We start from the raw sequence: 25,110 nt of genomic DNA, 5'->3' as shown, positions 1-25,110 counted from the left end.
GAGGAGGAGGAGGAGGAGGAGGAGGGAGGAGGAGGAGGAGGAGGAGGAGGAGAGAGAGAGAGAGAGAGAGAGAGAGAGAGAGAGAGAGAGAGAGAGAGAGAGAACCAAGAATTTTAATTACTCCAGAACCACAGACGCTATTGGCTGGGGCTGGTTTCTTTGTTTTCAAGATTGCTCTGACGGCTGTCCTCATGTGTAAGGCTGCACAGTCCTATCCGGGTTCCTGAGCTCATCACTGGACATCTAGACCATACTGGAGGATGCTCAACCTCTCTCACATCCCAATCATCTTTTTTTTTTTTTTTTCCGAGACAAGGTTTCTCTGTGTAGCTTTGTGCCTGTCCTGGAACTCACTCTAGCCCAGCCTGGCCTCGAACTCACAGAGATCTGCCTGCCTCTGCCTCCCAAGTGCTGGGATTAAAGGTGTGTGCCACCACCACCCAGCAAATTCTAAGTCTATCTTCAGTGAGGCATTTTGTTCTTTTTCGTTGTTGTTTTTGTTTTTCGAGACAGGGTTTCTCTGTGTAGTTTTGCGCCTTTCCTGGAACTCGCTTTGTAGACCAGGCTGGTCTCGAACCCAATCATCTTAAAACCTGGGCCTTAATGTGTATCACAAGAATGCTAAGCCTGCTGGGCGGTGGTGGCGCACGCCTTTAATCCCAGAACACAGGTGGCAGAGCCAGGCGGATCTCTGTGAGTTCCAGGCCAGCCTGGTCTACAGAGCAAGATCCAGGACAGGTACCAAAACTACACAGAGGAACCCTGTCTTGAAAAATAACAACAAAAACAAACAAGCAAGCAAAAGAATGCTAAGGCTATTATAGGCCAAGCACATAACATTCCCTACAAGATAGATGCTTGCTTTCAACCTAACCCTCTTTCTGGCCAGCACTGTAAAGGTGTAAATGCTTGCATATTAGTTTAGACACACATTCCCTTGCACAGTTCAGCTTTCCAGAACTTGATAGCATACATCAAAAGCCTTAGGAGGAGACCCTGACATCTGTTTTCATGAGCACTCTGCTGGATAACTTCTTCCAGCCTCAAGTCTCGGTGGGATGCTTGGTTATCCTTGGGTCATGGGAGCTTCTGCCAGTATCCTTAGGTCCTCAGTCCTTTGCTTAGTCCTTAGGTCCACAGTCCTTGCATTTCTGAGGCACCATGCACCTTTCCAAGGCCTCAGGGGGCTTCATTTGAAAATCAAATGGGGCAGAGGAGGCCTGGCATTCTCACAATCCCAGCTTGGTGCAGTAGTAGCCATATTTAGAGACTTGGCAAATTTTTCTATGTGCCTTGAGGGAAGAGAAAGGACAGGTGCAGTCCCCGGTGATTTTGCACAGGGTGATTCCTTTGGAACAGTCTCCAACCATGGAAAGATGAAGAACCCTCATTAAACTTCTGTCCTTGGACTAAAGAGTGCCCTGTGATGCCTATAGGCAATCCTTGATTGGATAAATCAATACCAAGGAAAAATTAGAAAGAAAAAAGGCATTTATATAATCTTGGGCAATAATGACCATTTTTTTTAACATTTTACTTTTTGTCCTTTTAAACATGGTGTATGTTCTTTTTGGGCACTTGGCTCAGTTATTTAATATATCTTGAAAATCTTATCAACAGTACTTTTAAGACACTGTTCTTTCGTGGATGTATAAAATACCAACAGATAGAAGATACATGGATTATCTAATTATATATAACAGATTTCTCTATATTGTCCATCATTTTACAAAATGGCAAGTGACTCTGAATGTAAAAAAATATTTGGCCCGAGTCTGGTCACAGTTAGAAATGATACTTGATGCTCATACTGGAAGCCACTACTCACCTCTGTGAGACGTCTCAAAGCCACTTTGCCGTAAAATGTGGTCTTTTACAACTAATTGATTAATGAGGATTTGGATCTAATTCAGAGTTCTACTCATATGCCACTTCCTCTAAGATGTGGCCAACAGACTCCGGGGCCAGAGCCCTCCAGGGCTGATGCTGAGTGACAACTGGAAAGGGCAACTTCATGACTCAGTTTCCTTGGTCCCCAGGGTGCCAACACAAGCGCTCCACCCTGAACAAGCCGTCGTTGGAAATACATCCTTGTAACTCAAAGAAAAATAGATTCTTGCCAACTATAAATAGGAGTTCTAAAATAGATTTTTGTCTCTGAATATGAAATTTCCCTATCCTATGAGTTTCTGACTCATTGTTTAGGGAAATGGGCAAATGAGCGGGCTATTCTTAGTATGTAATAGTAAATGGTATCTGCCTGCAGGCAGGGTTCCAAGAAGCCCCTGAGATTCTTGGCACCTGGCCTCAAGGGTTCTTGTCCCAGACTGGGTAAGATGAAACATTATTCCTGGGGTTAGGTTAGTAATCAGTGGTCTTTAAGTTAACAAAACATTGGTATCCAGAGTGCCTAACTGAATAGAGGCGATACTATAGAAAGGATGCAACCCTTCCGTAAGAGATGACCTCCACTGGCCTTGAGAGGATGGAGTGGCCAGTGAGCGCAGAGGGTAGGCTGAGCCTCAGAAGACTGCTACCCTGAAGCCTTTGGTTCTGTTCTATACTCTCACCAGCTTCCTGTGAAGAAGCTCTCAGCAAATGATTATGACGTGAGTTTGGTTTGGTGAGGCCCCCTGGGGAGAGGTCTACAGCAAGGCCACTGAGGACCCAGCAGACCGTGGACCCTCCAACAACCTGAGGCCTCTGAGCAAACTCCCAGGAGCTTTGGTTTCCAGGCTAGCCAGGATGAGATCACCAGGTGAGACCTCCATCCTCGGCAAATGGATTTACCCCATCGGCGTGCTCGGCAGGCTGGAGCCAACCATCACACAGACGTCTTTCATGTCTGAGGTCGTGTGAATGTGACCTGGATAAGGAGTGGGCACATTGTCTATTAAGCAGTACCCCCGTTTTACACCGCTTTCCCATAGCTTCCTCTGACACTCCCCCTGCCCCAAGTTCAGATGGAATATGGCATGTCTGCCACAGGCACTGAGGTCATCATGCAGGAGGCGCCCTGGGACCCCTCAGCCTCTCCTCCCATGGTTCTATCTGACACTTCTTTTTCTCGGGCTCTGCTTTCCTTCAGCCAGCTCCCTAGCAGGGTTTTCCTCAGCTAATCTTCTGGCCTGCTGCCCCTAACTTTTGTTATTAAATGAGTAATAAACGGCAAATTCCTTGAGCGTCCCTGGCCTTCCTTCTCAGAGACTCTCCTATCCAAGTCGTCTTGTGCATAGCCAAGTCAGAGCTGCAGCCCCTTAGTATCAGACTGTCCAAGGAGGCAGCAGCCCCAGGCTGCCCCCCCTACCCCCCCCCCCCCCCCCCCCGCACACACACTTAGAAGTGGGCAGCTGGACAACGGGGGAGACCACACTCCATGTTGGGAAACTTCTGTGCCTTCAGACACCCGTTGGATCTTAAACAAAGCAGAGCAAGAAGATAGATGAATAGCAAAGACTTCCTCCAAATGCTAAGACATGATGTTCCTCTCTGTCTTTCCAGGAAAGGACTGGTGCTCCTGGGAGCCACACACTTTCTAGGACAAAGATGTTTCAGCAGGGGAAAGCAGCAAACAGAGGTGAGGCAGAGAGGCGCTGCCGGCTGCCGGGCCTTGTGCTTGAAGCCAGGGCGAGGCAGGGGCCCAGGGATCGGAGCTTAACCAGAAATAGTTTCCACAACTCCCCTGAGTTTTGGAGGCTATTTCTAGATGTGAAGGCAAAGGAGAAGAGGGAAAAGAATTGAATCCAGACCTAGCTGCCTGTAGAGGGGTCTGAATCCCACCCAGCTGGAGAAGCTGTTTTCACACCTGAAAGAATTCAGACAAAAGACCGACGAGGAGACCCAACCCTCCCTGTCCTGCCAGGACCTCGAACCCCAAGAAGTCCCAGGAGGCCCCTTTATAACCCTAGGGTCCTGTTCCCAATGCAATATCAGGGTTGTGCCCTCTCACTGAACCCTGACAAGTCACCTATGGTAGTTACTTTTCTAGGCTGTGATCAAATGCCACCACCCAAAGCAACTTGGGGAAGAAAGGGTTTTGTTCGAGCTGGTAGTCTTTCATCCAGCGAAGCCAGGGTAGGCACTCAAGGCAGGAACTGAAGAAGCCACCGAGGAGTGCTGCTTATGGACTTGCTCTTTTGGCTTCATCCAGCCTGCTTTTTTATAGCACCCAGGACTACCAGACCAGGAGTGGTACCATCTACAGTGAAGCGGTGCCCTCCTACATCAATCACCATCATCATCATCATCAACAACAACAAATGTACCACAGGCCAATCTGGTGTGGTGCTTTTCTCAACCGAGGTTCCCTTTTCCCAAATGACTTCAGCTTGTGTCAAGTTGACGTGAAGCTGGCCAGTCCATCACCTATCTTTTTGCATAGCTTTCTTCTTCCCAAGTCAAACAAAGCCTGCCTGCTCTGGCCATCTTAGGAGCGCAACGGGTAAGATCAAATGCACACGTATTCTTTGGACATGTGGTTGAAGCTGATCACTCAGAAGGCTTAGCCAGAAGCTGGTCCACTACGTCCAATTGGATTAGTCATATGCTAGCCTCCATGGAGTCACCTGTAATCTAGAAATTCCTGAGGACGGCCTGACACCTCCACTACTGCCTGCCATCTTTGGGACCTCCAAGCTTGGCCTTTTATGGCCTCCCAGTGGGTGGGGCCATAGCTTCCGTGAGGCCCTTCCTGGTTTAGTCTGTTTTATGTGCACGCCCAATTACAATGCACTTGAAAGACAGTCTCCGGGTTGAGACCCCACTGTGGGGCTGGACTGAAGCCACACACATCCTTCACTTGACATTGTGGTTTTGATTCCTGCTGGTGTCTCTCTTTCCCCGCTGGGCTCCCTCAGAGGGAACGTTCCAGAGAATTAATGAACCTCACTCACTCCATTCCTCTTGGCAGGGGAAGTGCCCTGGCATGGGCGGGCCAGGCTTTCACAGACTTCCATCTCATGGCCAGCTACTGTACATTCCCGGGCTGGGCAGAAGCTGGATGAGGCAGGGATGGGAAGGAGGGACTGGGAAGTAGCTAATGCTTTGTCCAGATCCCCTGCATCCACCTAACCTCTTCACACTTGCAAATGGGATCTCCAAGTGCATGCAGCAACAGCTAGGCCTCTGCAGACTGCCCCTGGGCAATTCCTTCCCAGGATGAGCAGCCCAATGGGGCAAGGGCCCCGTGGTCAGGCCACTGTGAGGGGCTGCAGGCCCCTCCTTCTCACGTTTCTTCCTTTGGGAACTCTCAGTGCTAAAAACAAGCTTTCTGAGAACCATATTTTTTTTTTTCTGGGTTAAAGGTGAAAAATGCAGCATTTCCTCCAAGTGGGAAGCACTCAGCCTGCCAGCTCCGGGCATATGTCCTAGATCCTTCCTCCCACTTGGAGAGGCGGGGAAGGGAGGAGGGGGGAGGTGGCGGAAAGCAGAGGAGGGAAATCGGAAGGAAAGGCCAGTTACTGTGGACCTGGGGCCCTTGGTGTGTGCAAACCAGTGGGCCTGTTTGTGTTGGAGCGGCTCAAGACCTGAATGGGACTGACCAGGAAATGAAAGGCAAATAAGAAGGCAGTGAGCAGGAAGCCAGTCAGAGTGGTGACAGACACGCCTGACAGGATTCTGGGGCCAGCGCAGGGACAAAGACAACCCCATAGACTTGCCTGAGGGAGATCTTCTTGGAGGTGGGTCTAGAGAAAATATACAAGGTTATTAAAGTCCACTTTAGTTAAAAAAAAAAAAAAAAAAAAAAAAAGCCAGGGTATTATTGGTCTGCACTCTGCTCCCGTCCTCCCCGCTTAGGACCTGTGGAAGGTTCTGAGCATGTTTTCCCAGATTCTGATTAAGGGAGCTTTTCAGGAACTGATGCTTCATATTACCCGTTCTCCTCAGATGAGATTACACTGATTTCCCTGACCACTCCCTGAACCTCCCTCCCAGCCAGACCTCTCAACCTGTCTTTTACCACAGCAGCTACACAAAGCCAAGGCTCTGGTCCTGCTAGTTCCTCCCCAGAAAAACACAGCTGCCGTATATCAGGCAAGGATCAGGGTAGGTAGTTGAGCAAGACAGAGGCAGAGAAGACAGGGGGAAGGGGGAGGCCAGCGCCACATGAATTGAGCCTGTCCAGTCACTGGTGGCTTCACATAGCTCTGACATCATCAGTCCCAAGGCTTCTGCAGAAAAGCAGTCGTCAGGGACCCCTCTCCTCCATGGCACGTCTTTCAAGGACCTGATTTGCTAGGGCGAATCAACTCATGAATGGTCCTGATGTTTTCACCCCTTCTTGTATCCATGGTGACTCACTTAGTAGGTCCTCTCGCTACAAAGAGGAGTTCCCTTTTCACTGTGGGAGGGAAGCTGTTTCTCTTTCTTCAATCTGTTGATGTTAACAGGATGCAGGGCAAACAAAACATCACAGTTCTGAACCTGGGCTGCAAGAGACCTGGCCCTGGCTCTCCAGTGTTCCTGTTCTCCCCAACTGTCAATGAAGCAGGCTTGTCTACACCAGCCAATTGTTCCCAGCAAAATGAGGGGTACATCCAGCAGATCCAAGTCACATTACCAGCACAGCCATTCTGCAGATGGGGAACCCCAGCAAAGACTTGGAGAATAATCTTGTCAAGCTCACCAAGGCCAGTAGCGTCTCCAGGCTGGCCACTCAAGGCACAGGAGCAACTTACTGCTGTGAACCATGGCCAGGGATGGGGCATGGATGTTAGCGAGGAAGCCTTATTGTGGCAGGAGATGATGGCTACACTTAGAGATCCAAGCAGCTTACCCACTGGCCCAGGCTAAGCTCTTCCCAGCTCTCTTGCCCACTAGTACCAAGGGAGGTCTGATCCCTCGGCTAAAGGTTAAAGACTTGAGCCTCATAATTACGTCTGCTATAAACTCGTTCCACAGTGCCTGGGGGTCTGTCCACAGAGAGGGTGGGAGAGCCATGATCCTCTATTTCTTACTCTGTACCCGGACCCTGAGACCCTTTGCCCTTTTGAGTTCTTCCACTTCACTGTCCTGGCACTTAGAGGACCCTTACTGCCTGTATCCCACCACCCTGTCCCTGTCACCGCCTCCCCTTAACCCCACGTGCTTCCCACCCAGCGAGGTCTTTCAGAGTCAACACACACTCCCAGGCCCTCCTCCCTGGGCCATTGCATAGTCCTAGGATAACACTTGCAGAGAGCAACAGCTCATCTGCAGGACAATTCCTTGGCCTCCAGTCAGCTGGATATTTTGCTAAAATCACAATGATTATCTTTTTTCCAGAGGAAACCCATTCAGAATGTGCTATAAAAGCAACTCTATTTTATCTTGGGAAGTCCTGGCCCCAGGAGCCTCCAGGCAAAAGCGTTGAGTTGAGGGTGACTGAGAGGTAGTGGGGCCCACGGTCTACCATATGCCTTTTTTTTTTTTTTGAGACTACAATCACCAGGTGACATGGAGAGGGGACCAAGGTCACTCTGACTGTTGTTAGTCATATTAATCCTTGCCATCAAAGGCTCCTAAACACAAGTGGCAGAAGGTTGTGGCATGAGGCAAAGCTCTCTGGCTTATTTGGTTATCTCTTAGAAGTCTTAGTATGCCTGAAACTCTGCTTTGCACCAAGTTCAATGGGTGCAACCCAAACAAGATGCTACACAAACAAGAATAGAAACATGCCGGAGACTAATTATAGGCTCTTTCAGGAGTTGGGTCATATTTCCTTCCACTTATAGGGGCGGCATTCATCTCACCTTTCCCTGAGTAAGTCCTGTCGTGGGGACCCGCCAGGGAGCCAGTTGTCTGCAGTCACGTGCATGAACAGCACAGGGTACAGCTGATGGTCCAGAAGCTGTTCTGGGCTGAGCCCTCCGCCCCTGCTGGGGGCCTATCCCAAGCCCCACACAACCTCGGACTCTCTAAGTAGCCCTGTTGTGCCCCTGTGAGCATGGCCTCTGCAAAATCAGTCACATCTCCACAAACGAGCTCTTCCTCGTCCCCTTTATTCACGTTTATTACAGATACTCGCTCTCTCTTAAAACAATGTGGCAGTGCCCCACCTCAGGGATGCCGCTCCATTTAGTCTCTTCACTCTGGACAGCATCACAACCATTCCCTTGAATCCTCAGCATGCACTGAAAGGAAGTGGTCACCTCTCCCAGTGGCCCTCCATAGTCACTCTACCTCTTCATTGACACTACACATGGCCCAAACCTATCTCATTTGCCAGAAAAACTATTAGGAAAGTGTGCCATAATTAAGGTCATCCACCTTCACTTGCAAAAGCACACCGGAAGTGTGGACAGTCTGCGGCTATAAAAATAGACACATAGAAAAGTACAGCTACAAAATTGGGGGAGGGGTGGTGCCCAGCTTCTTCGATTTGCATCATAAAAAAAGGATTTTTGCATTAGAGGTAAGCTCGGGGAAGGGGGCCACAGTATGAGCCATGGTATGATTAGGATTCTATGTGTAATTTCCCCCGAAACCTTTATTTTTATGGACTAGTGAGAGCACATTGAGTCAGCCAGTGAGGAATGGAAGGGGTTAATCTACACAATCCGTAGGCCAAGATTAGAGTATAAAGTTCAGGGTCACACAATCAGTCTGCTAGTGTCAAAAGTCAGGGAAGGGCAGAAGTATTTTAATACTGTTCTGTGGGGGTTTCTCTCTCTCTCTCTCTCTCTCTCTCTCTCTCTCTCTCTCTCTCTCTCTCTCTCTCTCTCTCTCTCTCTCGCTCACTCAGTCTTGCTCTCACTCTCTTTAATACAACATAGCCACTGAGTTACAGCAGACAGTCCCTGGAACTTGATGTGATGTACGATCTCTCACAGACTCTATATGTTGAACGACAAAGTCCAATGCTTCCTATCCACAGTAGTTCATTGGGTTTGGCCCACAGAGCGTTTGCAGAGAAGGCCATCCAGGGCCTCCAGTCTTGGTTCCCATCAGGTTGTACTTTGTCCTTGATGACAGGAACCACACCTGATTCCCAGACCTCTATGTGCAGCATCAGGCAGGATCTCTGGGCCCCTGGGATGTTCAGGATAGAGGCTATGTCCCTTGGACAAGGCCAGCTGGCGTTACTTAGCCCCACAAGTGTTGATATTTTTCCCATCCACAGCATCTTCCACAAGGGAAATGTGGTAATCAGTGGACAGTGTGAAATGGGAGATGCAGCCCACGAGGCCTCGCATGTATTGTCTGTTGGTGTGAAGAGCGATTTCCTTCATTCCACCTGCAAGGAGGCAAGGAGGGAGGGAGAGAAGGAGGCAAGAAGAGGTGTCACTAGTGGGAGATTCTTTATGGTCTACTTGAATGGCTCCTGGCCAAGGACTAATTGTCTAGTACATCACATGTATTAGGTTGATTCGATCAACTGAATATACCTCTGAACACTAAAAAGGCTGATCTCAGATGTGATTTCTGGCTCAAATGACAATCTTAAAACTAAACAGCTCTTGAACAGATTTTGAAATGTTATACAATGTCAACAACAGGTACTGTCTTGGCTGCTTTCAATTAAGCTCACTTAGAAAACACAAAAGGTATTAATTCCTGCTTTTTTTTCCTTCTGCATCTCAGATTATTAGCCATTTATAGGAGTTCCACTCATTCTATTCCGAGAGAGGACACAAAGCCGGATCCTCCTTCCTCAGAGAGAACTCATGTGGCTAAACTTAGAAAGTTCCTATTCTATAAACAAGAAAAGCGAGGTTTTCCTGGTGGATGATTCCAGAGCACAAAAGCCATGTGAGTGAGTCCCTTCCTGCCTCCTGGGCCATGAGTCACAAGTTCAGAACATGGGAGAATGGACTATTTGGACAGCTTCCTGATTTCCAGGTATTTGATTGAACCTGTTGAGTACACAGCCCAGGGACAACAAACAAAGGTCCCCCGAGGAAAAGCCCCGACAGACTGAGCTTTAGTCAAGGTCACTTACCCACATACAGAGCCCCATTGATGTTAAGTTGCCTCATCATGCCAGGTGACTTGCCTGTTCTGGCTCCATAGTCATCCACCGTAATCTTCCCAGACTGGCCATCCCTGCGAGGCAAAGCAAACCGAAACCAAACGAAATAAGCTACCATCTTTGGTGTTAATTCCATCATTCGGATTTAGAGGTATAAAAGTACCTACCATGTGCTAAGTAATGAGGTTGTGAAACACACACACACACACACACACACACACTCACACACACACTGCCGGCTTTTACAGCCCCATGGGAAGTAGGACCATGTGAAGGCAGAACTGAGAAAAGGTACCAAGCCAGACGACTAAACATAAATAAGAATTATGGGTTAATTTAAGTAAAAGAGCTGGTCAGTAATAAGCCTGAGCTAATGGCCATACCATTTGTAAATAGTATAAGCCTCTGCGTGTTTACTTGTGTCCAAGCAGCTGTGGGACCGACAGGTGAGAGAGATTTGTCCTGACCCTGGGCCAGGCGGGACACAGGGAAACTTCAGCTACAGGACCAGCCCTGGCTCACTTCTTGATACTAGCTCTTCATTCATTGAGTTTTGAAGAATTCCTTCCTGCTGTGTCCTCTGTCCTTTAAAAATACTTTTTAGACCTTCGTACCTTGATGCTCTGATGGGCAATGGCCTTTCCCACTTTGTCTTGTTTGCCCTGCCACTCACCCCCCATTACTCTAAACTACGCCCACTTGCTTGATTTCATCAGTTATGAGAATTATATACTTTCTAATCAATGGCATCTTAGACTGGAAAAAAAAAAGTATAGTTAACCTCTAATGCATAATTCATTGTGTTGATTACTCATTGTTTGTTGCCTCTCAGAGGAATGCAAGACCACCAAGGCAAAGTATTGCTTTTCTTCAATGATGTGTCTCCCGTGTTGGAATAGTGTATGGCTCATAATGACAGACCAATGAGCAAAACCTTCTATGAAATTGTAATAACTAACATCAACTTCCAAAGCTATTGTGGAAACCATCTGTTATGCATGCAAAGCACAGAGCAGAGTACCTGACACACATCTTGCTCTATTGAGGTTGGCCAAGGGGCATGATGCTATGGTACACGTATTATCATATGATTGTTTCTATCCACAAAAATGAAAAAATACAGATCTTAAATTCCTATGAATATGAGCTGTTATAAAGCACTGTGTCTAAATTATATGGCATAAGATGTTGCATAGATGAGACATTTCTCCTGCTCTATTAGGTGTCATGCTTGCAAGACCAGAAGTCATCCAAAGCAACACAGTGCACATAGCAGCCCACCTCCCTTTAGCGATTCCCTTTTTGTTCATTCTGCTGCTCTGACCTGGAGCCTTCCATAGAGAATTAAGATACCAATCCAGTCCTTCTTGCCATATGTGATAGCTATAGCTTTGACCCAGTTCCCCTGAGGCCTGTCTGCTTACCACTCACAGACACTCCAACCCATCAAGCTCCTGGCCTCATCTCCTATCCAGCCCTCACTGTAACCCAAGGCTTACTAAAAATGAGATCAATGATGTCAATAGGGAGGATGTGTATGTTAATATGTCTACTAAGCTATTCACACATGCCAAGCTTGATGATCTGGCATATGAAGTTCTTCTGAGGGAACATTCCACTGCATTGTTTCTCCCAAACATCTGAAATCCCTGTGTGTGGGCTGCATCATGAGGTGAACAGAAATGTTTTTGATCTAGGTTCTGCCCACAGCAATTTACACAGTTTTGGGAAATGCATTTAACATGCTTCCTTAGATGTCTAGGAAGGGACTGGTATCCTCACCATTGTGTATCTTCATAGACATAATCAAACCACAGTCACGGTCAAAGTTTAAATTCTTCTACAGTGTGTGACTATTCCACCAACCATTTTGACCCAAGGTTATAAGCAGGGTATATCCCCTGATGTTCCTGGGGCAGCAGTTGGGATTAAATGTGGTTGGAGTTGAGAACCAAAGCATTTCACATTCCTTTGGAGATGTCTGAGGGCAACCTCCATTGTGAATGATTGAAAGAAAAATGAGCCATTCCAAAGCTGAATATTTCAGAGTATTTTGAAGTTAGGTTGGACTCTGCATTTTGACTTGTTTTCTAGAAAAAAAAAATGAGATCCAAATGTGTAAATATGCATTATGGAAAACATTTGTTTTTTTTTCAACAACTAGAATCAGGATTTTGTTAAAATCCCTACACGTACATCTGGGCTTTGTGGGCTGCCTGGCAGCAGATAAACATAGGTCTGCTTTTGTGTCTTCAACACCTTCTGAGGTTCCAAGGCAAGCGCCGTTGGGTGCTTAGGGCAGGGGGCTAAATAAGGACGAACTTAACACAGTCTACAGGGAAGCAGAAGAGGAAGTTGACAAGGTTGAGTGCCCATGGCCCCCGGGGCTTCACACTGACCATCACCTGCTGATTGTACAGCAAGAGTTATAGTACATTTTCAGGGAGCTGCAATCAGAATCGCCATTCAGCTTCTCTTTACTTTGGGCTCATTTAACATACAGTACTGGCATTCATTACTGATTTGGACTTGCTTTTTGATTTCCAAAAATGTATTGTGATGAATAAGGACACACAGGGCAAAATTATAAAGACATAGGAATAATCTGCCCGAGGTTAATCAAAAGTCAGGATGGCAGTTAGCACTGGGAGGGCAGTTAGCTATGTCTTGGGGGCTAGGTGAACATACGTGACTTCTCATGTTCAGATAACATTCTTATGAAGGGGAGGATTGCCTATGCAAGCACATTTAGAGCACTCTTTAATGTCTTCATGCCCTCAGATTTTCACCTGGTAAGATTTTAAGGCCCCTCTCCAATTGAGCTACCATAAGGTGTTTTCTGCACACAACAACAAATGCCAACAAGGTTATGGGCCAAAAGGAACTCTTATAGATTGTTAGTAAGAATGTAAACTAGTTCAACCACTATGGAAATTAATATGGAGATCCCCCAATAAGTCTAATGAGCCAACTGCACTACTCTTTGGTAAAGCCCCAAGACTCCAACCCTACATGTCCCAGGGATACTTGCCCATTAATGTCTATTGCAGCGCTGTTCACAATAGCTAAGTTACAGCAGCCTAGGTGCCCAGTAGCCAAAGAATGGTTAGAGAAAATGTGATATATATATGATTTTTTTTCAGCCATAAAGAAAGGAAAAAGTTATATTGTTCAGGAAATGTATGATCCTGGAGATAATCATATTAATCCAAATCAAGCTTGTCTCAAAAAGACAAAGATTATGGTTTTTTTCCTCTTTTGTGGTCTCTTTATTTATAGATAAATAAAATCACATATGGACATGTGACATGGAAGCAGAAATGAAATTGTCTAAGGGAACAAAGGGAGGGCCAATGGTAAGGGAAGGATGGACGTATGGCAGGGGTGTGCTCTGCACACATTAGATACTTGTATGAAAATGTTCTTAGGTAGTATGTGAATTATGTTAAGTGAAAATACACAATACAATTTGTTGAGTGTTTTCTCTGGGCCATCTCCTTCCATTCAGAGCAGATACAGGGGTTCAGGTTTCTGCCCATTGGTGTCAGTAGAGGACATGGGTGGGATACTATGGCAACATGAGGCTGCCAGGTAAAGGTGGGTGAGAGGACAGTAGGACCGAAAGGAAGCTGGACACACATCCACCCTCTTGTAGCCTGGCTCTGTCTCCCATGTGGTAGGTGCTTACCTGACCGCCTTGACTCGGTGCCACCGGCCATCGCTGAAGGAGCCATTCACCATGATGGAAGCCACACCACTGCCCAGGTTGTAGCTAAGGGTATTAGGGAAGACCAAGGAAAGAATCAATGACACACAGACATTCAGGAAGCTGCCAATTCACGAAGGCTCTCGCTGCAAAAGCTCACTCAGAGTGCAATATCCTTAACTCCACTGGCACAAAAGCGAGTTACTTTCCAGGTTCACACATGAGTGAATGAGTTTTTCAATTTTCAGTGGCTGGAGGATAAACATTACACTCACTCGCCATCTAAGCCATTTGAAGTGTCCATTTCAGGAATGTTAAGAATATTCATGGGTAACTAACATTTCCAATACTTCCGTCTTACAAAATGAATGCCGCAGAGAGCTAACCCCCCCTCCCCCAGGCCCTGAACACCACTCTCCTACTTGTTGGCTAACATAGACACCCACTTAAGCAGAATCACATGACAGCTGCCCTTTTGTGAGGGCCTTCCTTCCCATAGTGTAAGGTCATCAGGGTGATTCGGGCCCATGTATGGAAGCAGCCGTTGCTACAGGATTGGGACGAGTGAGAAGAGTTTATCATCTGCACTGGCTTACACAGTGTTTCCCTGAAATTCCTGCTCACCCTGAACCTTAGAATGTGACTTTGTTTGGAGAGAAGGTCTGATGCAATTAGTTAAAAATGAAGCCACACTGGGTGAGAGGGACCATCAATTAATATGACTGGTACCATGGCTGGAAGACATTTGGATACAGAGACGCATGGAAGGAAAGGGTATGTGGTGATGAAGAGGCTGTAACTATACATCTATTAGCTAGAAACACCAAGGACTGCCAGCCAGCACCAGAACCCCGGCCAGAAGCACCAAAAGAACTTCCCTTGATCCTGCCAAGGGAGCAGTGCCGGCAACATGTTGAATATTGGATTCTCAGTCTCCAGAACTGTATAAACATTGATTTCTTTAGTGTTACAAAATTCATGGTCATTTATTACAAAAGTCCTAGGAAACTATGCCACATTTTCACTTTAAGAAAGAGAAAACATTATTGAGGAACAAACTGAACTCTAAAGAGTTGAGGAGAATTTGTCTGAAACCAGAGGTGTGATAAAGAATTGAATTTCTCTTATCCTCTGCCTCACCTCCTTTGATGTCTGCTCTACCTTGTAGCATTTTAACTCCTGGATACTTTGAAACGCTCAAGGACTCAGAAAACATGGGCATGTTTACCAAAAGATAGCCCTCTTGACCCACTGTTCACTCAGTTATTCTAACTTAATTCAATCCAGCAAATATTTAGTGAGTGACTACTCTAGCCCGGGAAGGGAGCCAACTGCCTAGGCTTTCCCTGGGTAACACAATCTGACCACGTACTCAGGCCACCAGAGAGTGGGGTCCACAGGGGCAGCTCTGTCCTCATCCTGAGAGGGGAGTTCTCGAATGAAATGCTGGTTCCCCCCAGAGCTCTGGAGACCCTTGTTCTGAGAACAGAGTGAGAATGGAAAGCACTTGGTTTTCCCAGAGAGAGTTCTATGGCTCATTCATTTCATAACAAAGTCTCAAACAACAGAGCCACAGCATTGAACCATGAATAGACGTTGAGGTGGCTTGACAAACCATGGGACTGCCCCTCCGACCCTAAAATCTGCACCATTTTCTAGTTCACTTTCCCACATCGAGTGTCTCCTATAAAACAGCCAGAAGGTCCCCTCCATATGTCACTATGGCGCACATGCACGCACGCACGCACATGCGCACCTGCACACAGTGTGGGAAGTAAATGTAATAATTTTTAAAGGAGAATGAGCGTGAAGCAGGGCCAGTGGGTTGGCCAAGTTACTGCATGCAGCTTTGCTGAGCATCAGCGTGAGTGACATGTCATGGATACTCAAGTTCTACACACCTGCCTGGATCCTTGGGCAGGTCAACTTACCAGCTCTGTGACCTTAGGCGATTCACCTAATTCTATCAAGTACAGGTAAGACACTTTCCCTACAGGACTACAGGGAAGGTTAACCAACACAGCACACAGTAGGAACTAAACAAATGATGTCACCATACCAAAAACATGGGACTTGGTGGCACTCACTCAGGAGGTTGACAATGCACCCTGAGGAGAGGGGAGCCCTGTGGGGGAGTGGCCCAAGGTGGTAAACACGTAACTAAAGAGTCAAGAATGCCCAGGTTCTACATTCAGGTGACCTGCGTGTAACTGCAGGAAACCACACCTGAATGTGCCAGTCAATGTGCCCGTGACTAAAACATTTCCATTGTGTTAGAACCAGGTGGGACAAGGGTGAGCGTCATTCTTTTCTGAAGTCAATAACTCTCTTACTCACCTGAAGGGAAAGAACATGCTCAAGGGAGTTGAAATAGAGTTTGGCAGACAAAAATTCCAACATCGTGTAGATAGGGCAACTCAGTGGGTTTCTTGATGACCTTTGCAGCCCTGTCTCAATAGTGTCAGGCCCTGCAAAGAACCACCTGTTCCTACTCTCCCTGGATGGTTTGTTTTATATGCATAGACAAATATACATATATGCATTTGCAGCATATGAAACAAATAATATATACATATTTATTTATATATACATATACCAGGCTGTCCATTGAGCAGATGTGCACTGCTGTGAAGTTATGCCTTGCTTTCAAGCCATAAAAGCAATGAATGAATGCTTGCCTGGTTGCTCTATCAATGTTATTTGACTCTTGCTGTGACTAGGTTCTCCCAAGCCACCTAACTTGACGTGCACCAATAACTGACAGGCTAGCCAACAAGGTGGGCAACCCAGAAGTGGCTCTGAGTCTGGCCTTTGGACACTACTTGGTCATCTTCAGGCCCCGCGTGCGGTGACACTTTCGGTAATGTCCCTTTCAAGCCATGGTACAGGGTACTTTACTAATGTCTGACCTCTTCCTCTTCTCTGGTGCCTGAAAGTGTTACATGGTCCAAATAAGTGTGGAGAAGGGCATCTCGTGACATTTATAAAGCTTCCTGACTGGTTTTGTGTTCCCACATGACAGACTAGAATGAAACAAATTACGGTAAAACTGAAAGCCATGCTCATTTTGGAGAAGCACTTGGATTTCTGTGAGCTCTAATCGACTTCTGAACTAAGGGTGTCGGGCTGAGAGCTCCATTGCCCTGCTCACTCCAGTTCTCTGGCAGGAATTCCCAGGATAAGTGAGAGCAAAGGACCTGAATTCGGGTGAGTGTAGAAAGTTAGAGTGCATCCTATTATCTCAGGATTTCTCTCCCATCTGTGATAGAGACATTGCAACCCTTGAGAGTAGGTTTGTGCACCTTAGAGAACAGCGTACACTCTAGCTAGGCCTCACTGATGCAACGTCCTCAAGGCCAGAATCTTTTGTTCTGATTTATTTTATTTTTTTGAAACAAGGGCCCATGGAGTTCACACAGCCTAGAACTCATCATCAATCTGAAAATGGCCTTGAGTTCCTGATCTCTTTGCCTCCACCCTGGAAGAGCTGGGATCAGAGTTGAGTTCAGCCACACCTTCCCTGGTAAGGTCCGGATCTTACAATATGGAAGTGACTACATTTTTGCAGAGCTGCTGTATAAGGCTTCATTGCTAGGTTATCTCACGGAGGCTGAGGCTTGCAGAGCTCAGAAACACTCGATGGAGGTAAGAATTCACATTCTCGTCATCACTAAAGACTGGTTGTGTTTGACCATGCACTTGGGCCTCTACAAAAATGACTTCATTTCATTTTCACAAAATCCTCCCAACTAGCCTTTTTTTTTTTCTTTCATAGAAGAGGAGCCAGAGGCTAAGAGAAAGTAAATGACTTGTGTGAGATCACACAGTCATGGGGATCAAGTGTGTGGAACCCCAAAGATCCTTCAGACTCCATTTCTCAGGGTATGCTTTCTAGAAGACTTGGGGATGCCCGATGCCAGTAAGATCCCAGTGCGCACCCACACTAACTCCATCAGAGCCCGGGGGTGGGCAAGGCCAGGAATCTACCTTTGGGACAAGCTCTCCAGTGTGTGCTGGTTTTTTTTTTTTTTTTAGACCACCTGCCTTTATCATAATCCTGCCTGTTCCCAGCCCGGCCTAGACTTCCCTTGCATCTGTGTTGGATGGATGGATAGAGTAAGATAACCACCCAGATGAAAGTGCCCGGTGAGCAGCAATGGGTGGCTCCAGATGTGGATGCCAATCCTAGTCCCGCCTGGGCCCCAGAAGTGTACACAAGAAATCCCACAGACAGCTGCAGTAACTCAAGAAAGAACTGGCAACCTAGGGTATGCGTCTAAGCTGGAGCAAGCTCTTAGAAGGGTGGTAGGGGTGAGAAGGGGCTGGCAGGGATTCTTCCAGAGCCTGGGGTGAGAGCTGAGCTGGTGACAGCCGGTGGCCAGTTTTCTCCGGTCTCCACACATTGAATTCAGCTGGCAGTGGAGGGGGGGCTGGGCCACCCCACCCTCCACTTAGCTACTGTTTTAGTTCCCCTTTCTGGGTACAATCAAGTCCTCGAGGCCCGGGTGAGGTTAACCACAGGAAAACCACAAAGAAATGGCTTTGAAGGAGCGAGCCCACAGGGTGGGAAGAGCTCCTCCTCATCTGGCCTTTGGGCCAATGAGGAGTGGGGAACAGTGATGGGGTCACAGGTCGGGGAGAAGGCACAGTGGGAGAGGAGCGGGGGCCCCTCGCTTTTCAAAGTCTGCTCTTCAGCTACGTACTACTATAATGTCCCCCATCACGGGCCTGAATCACAGAGCAGGTGTGGCATTAGAGTCACATTTCCTTTCAAACTGTCTTTTCTTCAACTTAAACAGCTTCATGTTAACCTCATCTAGGCGGTAGGACCTCCACTAGCCCCAGCACACAGGACAGCACACATGATGGACCAAAGCCCTGGCATCCAGTCTTCATCGTGTCTGTAGGTCAGTTCTCTCTCTCTGTTATATTTCCTGTTAATTTCTTCTTATTTACCATACACCTCTGGTGGGGGTTCTCACTAGAGAGGGGGAGTACTAAGACTTAAGGGAGTAAAAGCTTAACAAACAGCCCCCATCATGGTGAAAATACCCAGAGCCAGAGCGGAGGCTCCCAGCAGGCAACTGAACCTCCTGGTTACATTGCAGCCAGGTCAGGCTGGGGCCTGGAGATTGATGTTTTTAACAAGTTCCCCAAGGGGTTTGTTGCTTGGTGGCAAGCACCTTCCACAATCTTGATGCCCTGGTTTTTCATATTTAACAAGACAGCCCCCTGCCCTTTAGAACCTGAGCTCTCACTCATTCTAGAAAAGAGAAGAATGGGGAGAAAGTGTCCAAGTGATTCTTTAGCTCCTGCGTCGTCATCCAGTTGACAACTTGGAGAGCCATATAAACTAACTTAAAAGAAGTGAGAACTGCCAGCCAGGCATGGTAAATGCTTTTAAGTAGCATGAATCTTAAACGTTCTTATTAATAAAAACAAACCTGGAGCCAGGTATTGGGGTGAATGCTGGAAGATCAGAGAAGCACAACAAGCCACAGCTAACTTCACCTCGCCAGTCCCTCAGCTGACCCTGTTTCCTCAGACTGGAAGCCTCTGTGTCCTCATCCAGAATGAATCTCAGCTGAACTACTGCTCAAAAGCCTAAAAGCTTAACTAGCTCTAGTTCCTGGTCCTCACGCCTTATATACCTTTCTGTTTCCTGCCATCAATTCCTGGGATTAAAGGAGTGAGTCACCATGTCTGGCTGTTTGCAGTGTGGCTTTGAACTCACCGAGATCCAAATGGATCTCTGCCTCCAGAAGGCTAGGATTAAAGGTGTGTGTGCCACCATTTTCTGGCCTCTATGTCTGTCTAGTGGCTGTTCTGTTCTCTGACCCCAGATAAATTTATTAGGGTACACGATATATTGGGGAACACAATATCACTACACTTTTATCCCAGCACTAAGGAGGCAGAGACAGGCAGCGCTCAGTGAATTTAAGGCCAGCCTGATTGATATAGAAAAGTTCCAGGTCAGCCCAGACCACGTAGTGAGATCCTGTTTCAAAAATAAAATAAATAACATCCATTCACACAGACAAGCACACAGACACACACACACACACACACACACACACACACACACACACACACAATACAAATAATTTAAGAAGTGAATCCTTAAAAGAGGAAGCCAGAGCTTCTGGGATAGCCTTATTTGTTCTGGCTCAAGTATTTATGAAGATCCAGGTGTTGGGTTGCTCCGAGGAGACAGGAATCTACATTTCATTGTCCTCACAGCAGCACGTGCCCTAAGGCTCTGGAGCTCAGTCAGGCAGATGGAACATAAAGCCAAGGTTCCCCGAGGAGCCGATTTCCAGATCTTCCCAAGCTGGCCAGTGTCACTTCCACGCCCTCTAGTCCACAAGTGGGGAGCATACAGCGGGGACACACTACAACAGCCTGCATGGAATTGCTCTGCAGAGAGCCAGGCAGTCAATATGGAGACTTCGCCAAGCAGTTCCCTTTGAAGCTACTCCAGTGTGCCATGGCAGCCTGAACCCAGTAAGAGACTACACACACACACACACACACACACACACACACACACACACACACACGAACAAGTATGACAGTAGTCCGATTAAACTTGGAATAAATTGGCAAAATTGGGGAGTGGTGTGAATTTGCCAGACAGGCATAGATGTCGCTGATGGGGGAAAAAAAGGAGACTCAAATGAGGCTGGTGCCTTCCACGACTGCCACCTCCAGGGGAGTGTGCTGGGGGTCACTCCTGCCTCTCACTCTTCAGCACAATCTGCACTGTCAGAGAAGAAACTTCAAGGTGCCGCTGAAGGCAGAGCTTGGGTGGAGGGGGAGAGTTACCTGAACACCAGCGCTCCATCCCGAAGGCCCAGGGAAATGAAGTCACTGTTGGGTCTCAAGGGGCTGTCCCCCCTCCACAGCAACAGGCCATCTTTGGCGGTTGTCTTAAACCTCATGAAGGCATTTGATCTTGATCCAGACACCCTGGAGGAAATGCACAGGGGAGTCCATGAAATCAACCACCAACATCTGTTTTGAGTCAACCCCGCCTCCCCTAAGCAACCAGATGTGGAGATACGCTTCCCTCTCTGAGTCTGTCTCCATGCACCAGGCGAACAGAAGGAGCATTATCCCTGCCAGTCGCACCATTCATAAAAAGTTCTGCATGCTCAGTGAACAGCAGTGTCTGACCCTACGAGGGGACACTTACAGAGTAAGACATTGGCCAGTGTCACAGTCCCAGGCAGGTGGCCTTATGCACCAGACTTTTTCCTTTCCTGCCCTGCTACTCAATAGCTCTTGGGAAGCTGCCCCTCATTTCTCAGCAGAAAGTGGGCTTCACACTCGCCACAAGGCTCAAATCAGCAGTTCTAATCATGTGGGGCTCTAATCATGGCAGTGGAAAGCCAGCATGGGCAGCACTGACTGTCCTTGGGGCCGTTCTGGAGTGGGAGGTGGACAAAGCCTCGGGTCTCAAAGGAGGGAGGGGACTTGATGGAATGGCTGTTGGTCTTCAAAGGGTGCCATGACAGAATCTTAGAGGAAAGCACAGGAAGTTATGAGCAGAGCAGTGGTCAAGCAGGATGGCTTCTGGGCTAAATGCATGGCTGGGAAGGAGGCTCCCGGGCTTCTGTGTGCTTATCTGTTCCTAAGGCTAGTGTAGAAAGTCTTCTGGCAGTTAATTCATGTGGCCTGAGGGTCTCCAGCAAAAGGTGAGGCAGAAGGAAATATAAGTTAATATTGCCATCAGCAAGACACTGCTAGAACCTAAAGCCAAGGCTCTTGGAGTTCAGATGTTTAGATCTTCCCAAGCTGGCGAGTGTCACTTCCATGGCTTTCACACTGCAGATGGGATATATATATATATATATATATCAACACACTAGAACAAGAGATACAGAATAGTTCAATTTTTCCCTTGCCCATTCTAGTAAGAAGAGTGTGGGGGGGAGCGGGGGGCGTGTTTTTCTTTCCATTCTCCCATCCGTGGTACCATCCCGTCTCCCTCATACCTAGTTCCCAAGCTGTAGAGTGCATTCAGTAGTGAATGCTGGTGGGACATCTGTCTAGGCTTGCCACGGGCTGGTCTAGATAGGAAGGCACCAAGCTTGTCTTCCTTATACGGGAGGCCCACCAGGCCAGCTTCAGGCAGTTCAACCCTAAACAGTTTCCCGGGAACCTTCTAGTCTCTCTCTCTCTGATTCCATGTTCCTTCCCTCCCTTGGCAAGATGGACTGGCATGAATCAGTCAAGCCAATCCCGGTGCTTGAATTAAGAGCAGACATATAACTTATTATCCAGTTTACCAGGAGAACTCTGGGGGAAGCTTCCTTCTCCTTAATGAGAGTCCTTTACACTTCCATAGGACATTGCCCAGTTTGATCATCATCCTATGAGTGTCCTATGAGCAGCTAGGGAATACACTGGGAGTGACATGGCAGACATATAACGGAGATCGTGCGTCTCTGATGACACAGCAGATCCTCTGGATTAATCAGCCCAGCTGAAGACTGCACTTATTATAGTAAATCCTCTCCCTGTTTAGGACATTTGAAGCTGTTTAGGTTACTTGAACCTCTGAAGGCATCATGAAGTAGATCATGAACACTTCCATTTGTATCCCTTCACACAGGTGTACATGTACCTACCTGGACACATCAGCACGTGTACTCCAGCAGAGGCTCTGATTTAAGGCTTCTCCATCTCCTGCTGCCCCCACAGCACTAGCTCCCCTTAACGGTTGGTGGCCTCTGGCTGTGGTGATATTGTGTCGTGCTACCTCTGGCTAAGCACTAGAGACTGACGACTGGGACTCCTTACCTAACTCTGCTTTGGGGGGACTGAATGACCTATCGTCGGGAGGGAAGGGAGGAGGGGAGAAGGTGGACGTTGGCTGGGGACGCATCTCACTTCAATCCTCATACCAAGGCAGCAGACAGAAGCTGGGATTAGGGAAGTGAAGCAGGGTCTACCTCCTCCCCAAAACCATGCCTCTCAATCCTTCCTGAATAGTCTGTCACTGAGAACCAAACATTTGAACATATGAGACTATGGTGGCCATCCATATTCGAACCACTATAATACTCTGATAGGCCTACAGTCACCCCAAATGACCCAGGAAATGATCTTCCAATCAACTTTGCTTCTCAAAACCCTAAATCCTGACCGACCTAAAGCAGGGTGGCTTTAGATCAAAGATTTGTCATCTGTTACTAGGTGCCCAATCTAAAGGGAAGGGAAAATTCTAGAACCATTTTGCTAGTGATTGATGGTGGATGAACACGATCAATGACAGAGCACCAAGGGACGAAGTGAAGTTGCCAACAAGCTTGGCTGAATAGAGGGTTCTCTAAGAGCCAGCTTCACTCCTTGCCACATATACAGGCTGCTTGAAATTCCGGCCCATCCCTGCCTCCAGGGAACAAAAGCTGTCGCTTGGGCATTCGTGTCATGCCTTCTGTCCTTGTGTCATGCTCTTCCGCCCACATGAGGAGAACTGAGCACTGCCCATAGTGTAGGCAGAGCCACAGGAGGACAGTCGACCTCTGCTCATGAAGACATGGGTGCTGGTCTGGTGTGCAATGGCTCGGAGCCATTTGTCAGCTTGGGAGCAGCTGGGTCCTTCTCCAACTGGCTCCAGGCAGATCTGCAGGCTATGGCACAGAAGAGCCGGAGCTGACAGCCCTGCTAAGGTCATGGGTGTGTGTGTGTGTGTGTGTGTGTGTGTGTGTGTGCTATGTCATCACACTCTGGCTGTAGGAGCATCCAATTCCTTCTGCCTCTCAAACTGGAACATTGCAAACCCCAGGGGCAAGTCACATTCTTCCAGGCCCTTTGACCAGAAAAGGTTTGGAGTGTTTATAATGAATTGGGTTGTTTGGAAGACTAACGCCTTCAAGTTTAGTTTATTTGTTTTGTTTTGTTCTTGTTTCTATGTTTATTTCTTGTGCTCCCCCTCCTCCCCAGCCCATGGGCGGGGGGAATTACTATCTGGCATTGAAGATAAGGATAAGTGATGATGAGAAACTGACATCCAGGGAATAAACAAGCTGCTGTGTTGGCCCATTACCTCTTGAGGATATTTGGATTGTCATACGTCAGGTAACTGCGGCCGATAAACTGTGGGATCTCGATGGCTTCTGTAATAGCTGAGACAGAACAGAAAATGAAGGTTAGGAGGCGTGTGGCCCTCTTGACCTTTGCACTCATACACATGTCAGCAACAAGGCAGGAAAGCTATGCATGGAATGTGACATTTGACAACTTGTCAGCCCCTTCCTCTTGGCGGTGCATCTACTGGCCTGGCTCGTGGCAGCCTGGCCTGGTGGCCGCCTGGCAGTGGTTTCTCCCCTCGCTCCCTTCTCTGGGAGCTGGCGGTCACTGTCACTGGCCTTGGCACTGCTGAGATGGCTTTGCAATGTGCTGAAACTTGAACTGTCCCCAGGGCTTCTTGGAAGCTGGAGGAGAGTCTGTGCCATGTGGAGAGCAGCTGGGGATAACCCCAGAGTGTTGCCAAGGGAGGCAGAGAAAGTCATCCCCAAGCAGACCCGGAGGAGTTCTTTATTTAGGGATCATCTACTGCACCCCTACATCTCTGATGTGGAGCGCAGCGTGTGAGCTCCGACTCTTCACTCAGACATGCGCGCGCTTACAAAGCCTTTGCCCCGAATTCATGAAGAAGCATGAAAAGTGAGGCAGGCCTGGCCATCTCCATTTCAGCATGAGAAAAATGAGCCACAGAAAGAAGCTCCCCAGCTAAGACCGCAGCAGACCCTGAACCAGAGTGGTTTGCCTCCTTCTGGCTCCTGCCCACCCCTACTTTCCAGTATTTCAGAAATGAATTTCCTTCCTCCCAACTTCTCATCACTTGGTGTCCCCGAGGAATCACCCTTGCACACACATCAAAAGAACAGGCGTGTGTGGTGTCACAAACTGGGATGTCACAGAGGGGATTTCTGCTAGAGAAATAACCACACGACCTCCTTCCACTTTGGAAAGATACAGAGGTAACAGCTTAAAGAGACCAAGGGTAGAATGAATCTCACATCCAAAAAACCAAACCAAACCCAAAACCAAAAAAAAAAAGTGTGTAAAATGAGATAATAATTGGTTGATGAAACAATTATAGCTTCAAGGAGATGTGTGGTTGATACAAAAAAGACATGGCGTAAGAACGCCACACCCAGGAAAGAAAACGTGTCATTTGATGCCTTGGACAATGGTGAGAGTTTAAATTTGACTTTTAAACATAAAACAGCGACTAAGAGAGAAAGGTTAGTTGATAGACAGGCACTGGGCTAGGAAAAGGGGAGACCTGTGAACCAGAAAAACAAAAGGGGGGAGGTGGAAAAGAGAGGATGAGCTCCCAGGGCTTGGAGCAGCAGTGAGGGGTGAAGGAGGGAGGGTGTAAGGTGGAGGAAGAGGAAGAAGAGAAGGAGGAGGAAAAGGAAGGGGAGGGAGCTCTTGG

General features: G+C 47.6%; 1 protein-coding gene across 4 annotated transcripts in view; it reads right to left on the bottom strand.

Moving 5' to 3' along the window:
- Window positions 1-7,963: 7,963 nt before the first annotated feature.
- Egflam (EGF like, fibronectin type III and laminin G domains) overlaps window positions 7,964-25,110 on the bottom strand; it is a 178,508-nt gene continuing 161,361 nt past the window's right edge. For 3 of the 4 annotated variants that reach the window (XM_006977144.4, XM_006977143.4, XM_015995986.3), the window contains 5 exons: window positions 23,713-23,791; window positions 20,484-20,627; window positions 13,638-13,721; window positions 9,920-10,023; window positions 7,964-9,214 (listed from right to left, as the gene is read on the bottom strand). In XM_006977144.4, the coding sequence (XP_006977206.2) occupies window positions 9,060-9,214; window positions 9,920-10,023; window positions 13,638-13,721; window positions 20,484-20,627; window positions 23,713-23,791 (566 nt within the window). In that variant the 3' untranslated portion in view covers window positions 7,964-9,059. The remainder of the gene's footprint in view (window positions 9,215-9,919; window positions 10,024-13,637; window positions 13,722-20,483; window positions 20,628-23,712; window positions 23,792-25,110) is intronic. The other variant, XM_006977145.4, reaches the window with a different exon arrangement.

The sequence above is a fragment of the Peromyscus maniculatus genome, chromosome 15, assembly GCF_049852395.1.
Source record: "Peromyscus maniculatus bairdii isolate BWxNUB_F1_BW_parent chromosome 15, HU_Pman_BW_mat_3.1, whole genome shotgun sequence".
In the NCBI taxonomy this organism is placed as follows: domain Eukaryota; kingdom Metazoa; phylum Chordata; class Mammalia; order Rodentia; family Cricetidae; genus Peromyscus; species Peromyscus maniculatus.
The sequence above is the reverse complement of the archived record's forward strand: the minus strand, read 5'-3'. Positions and strand labels throughout refer to the sequence as shown.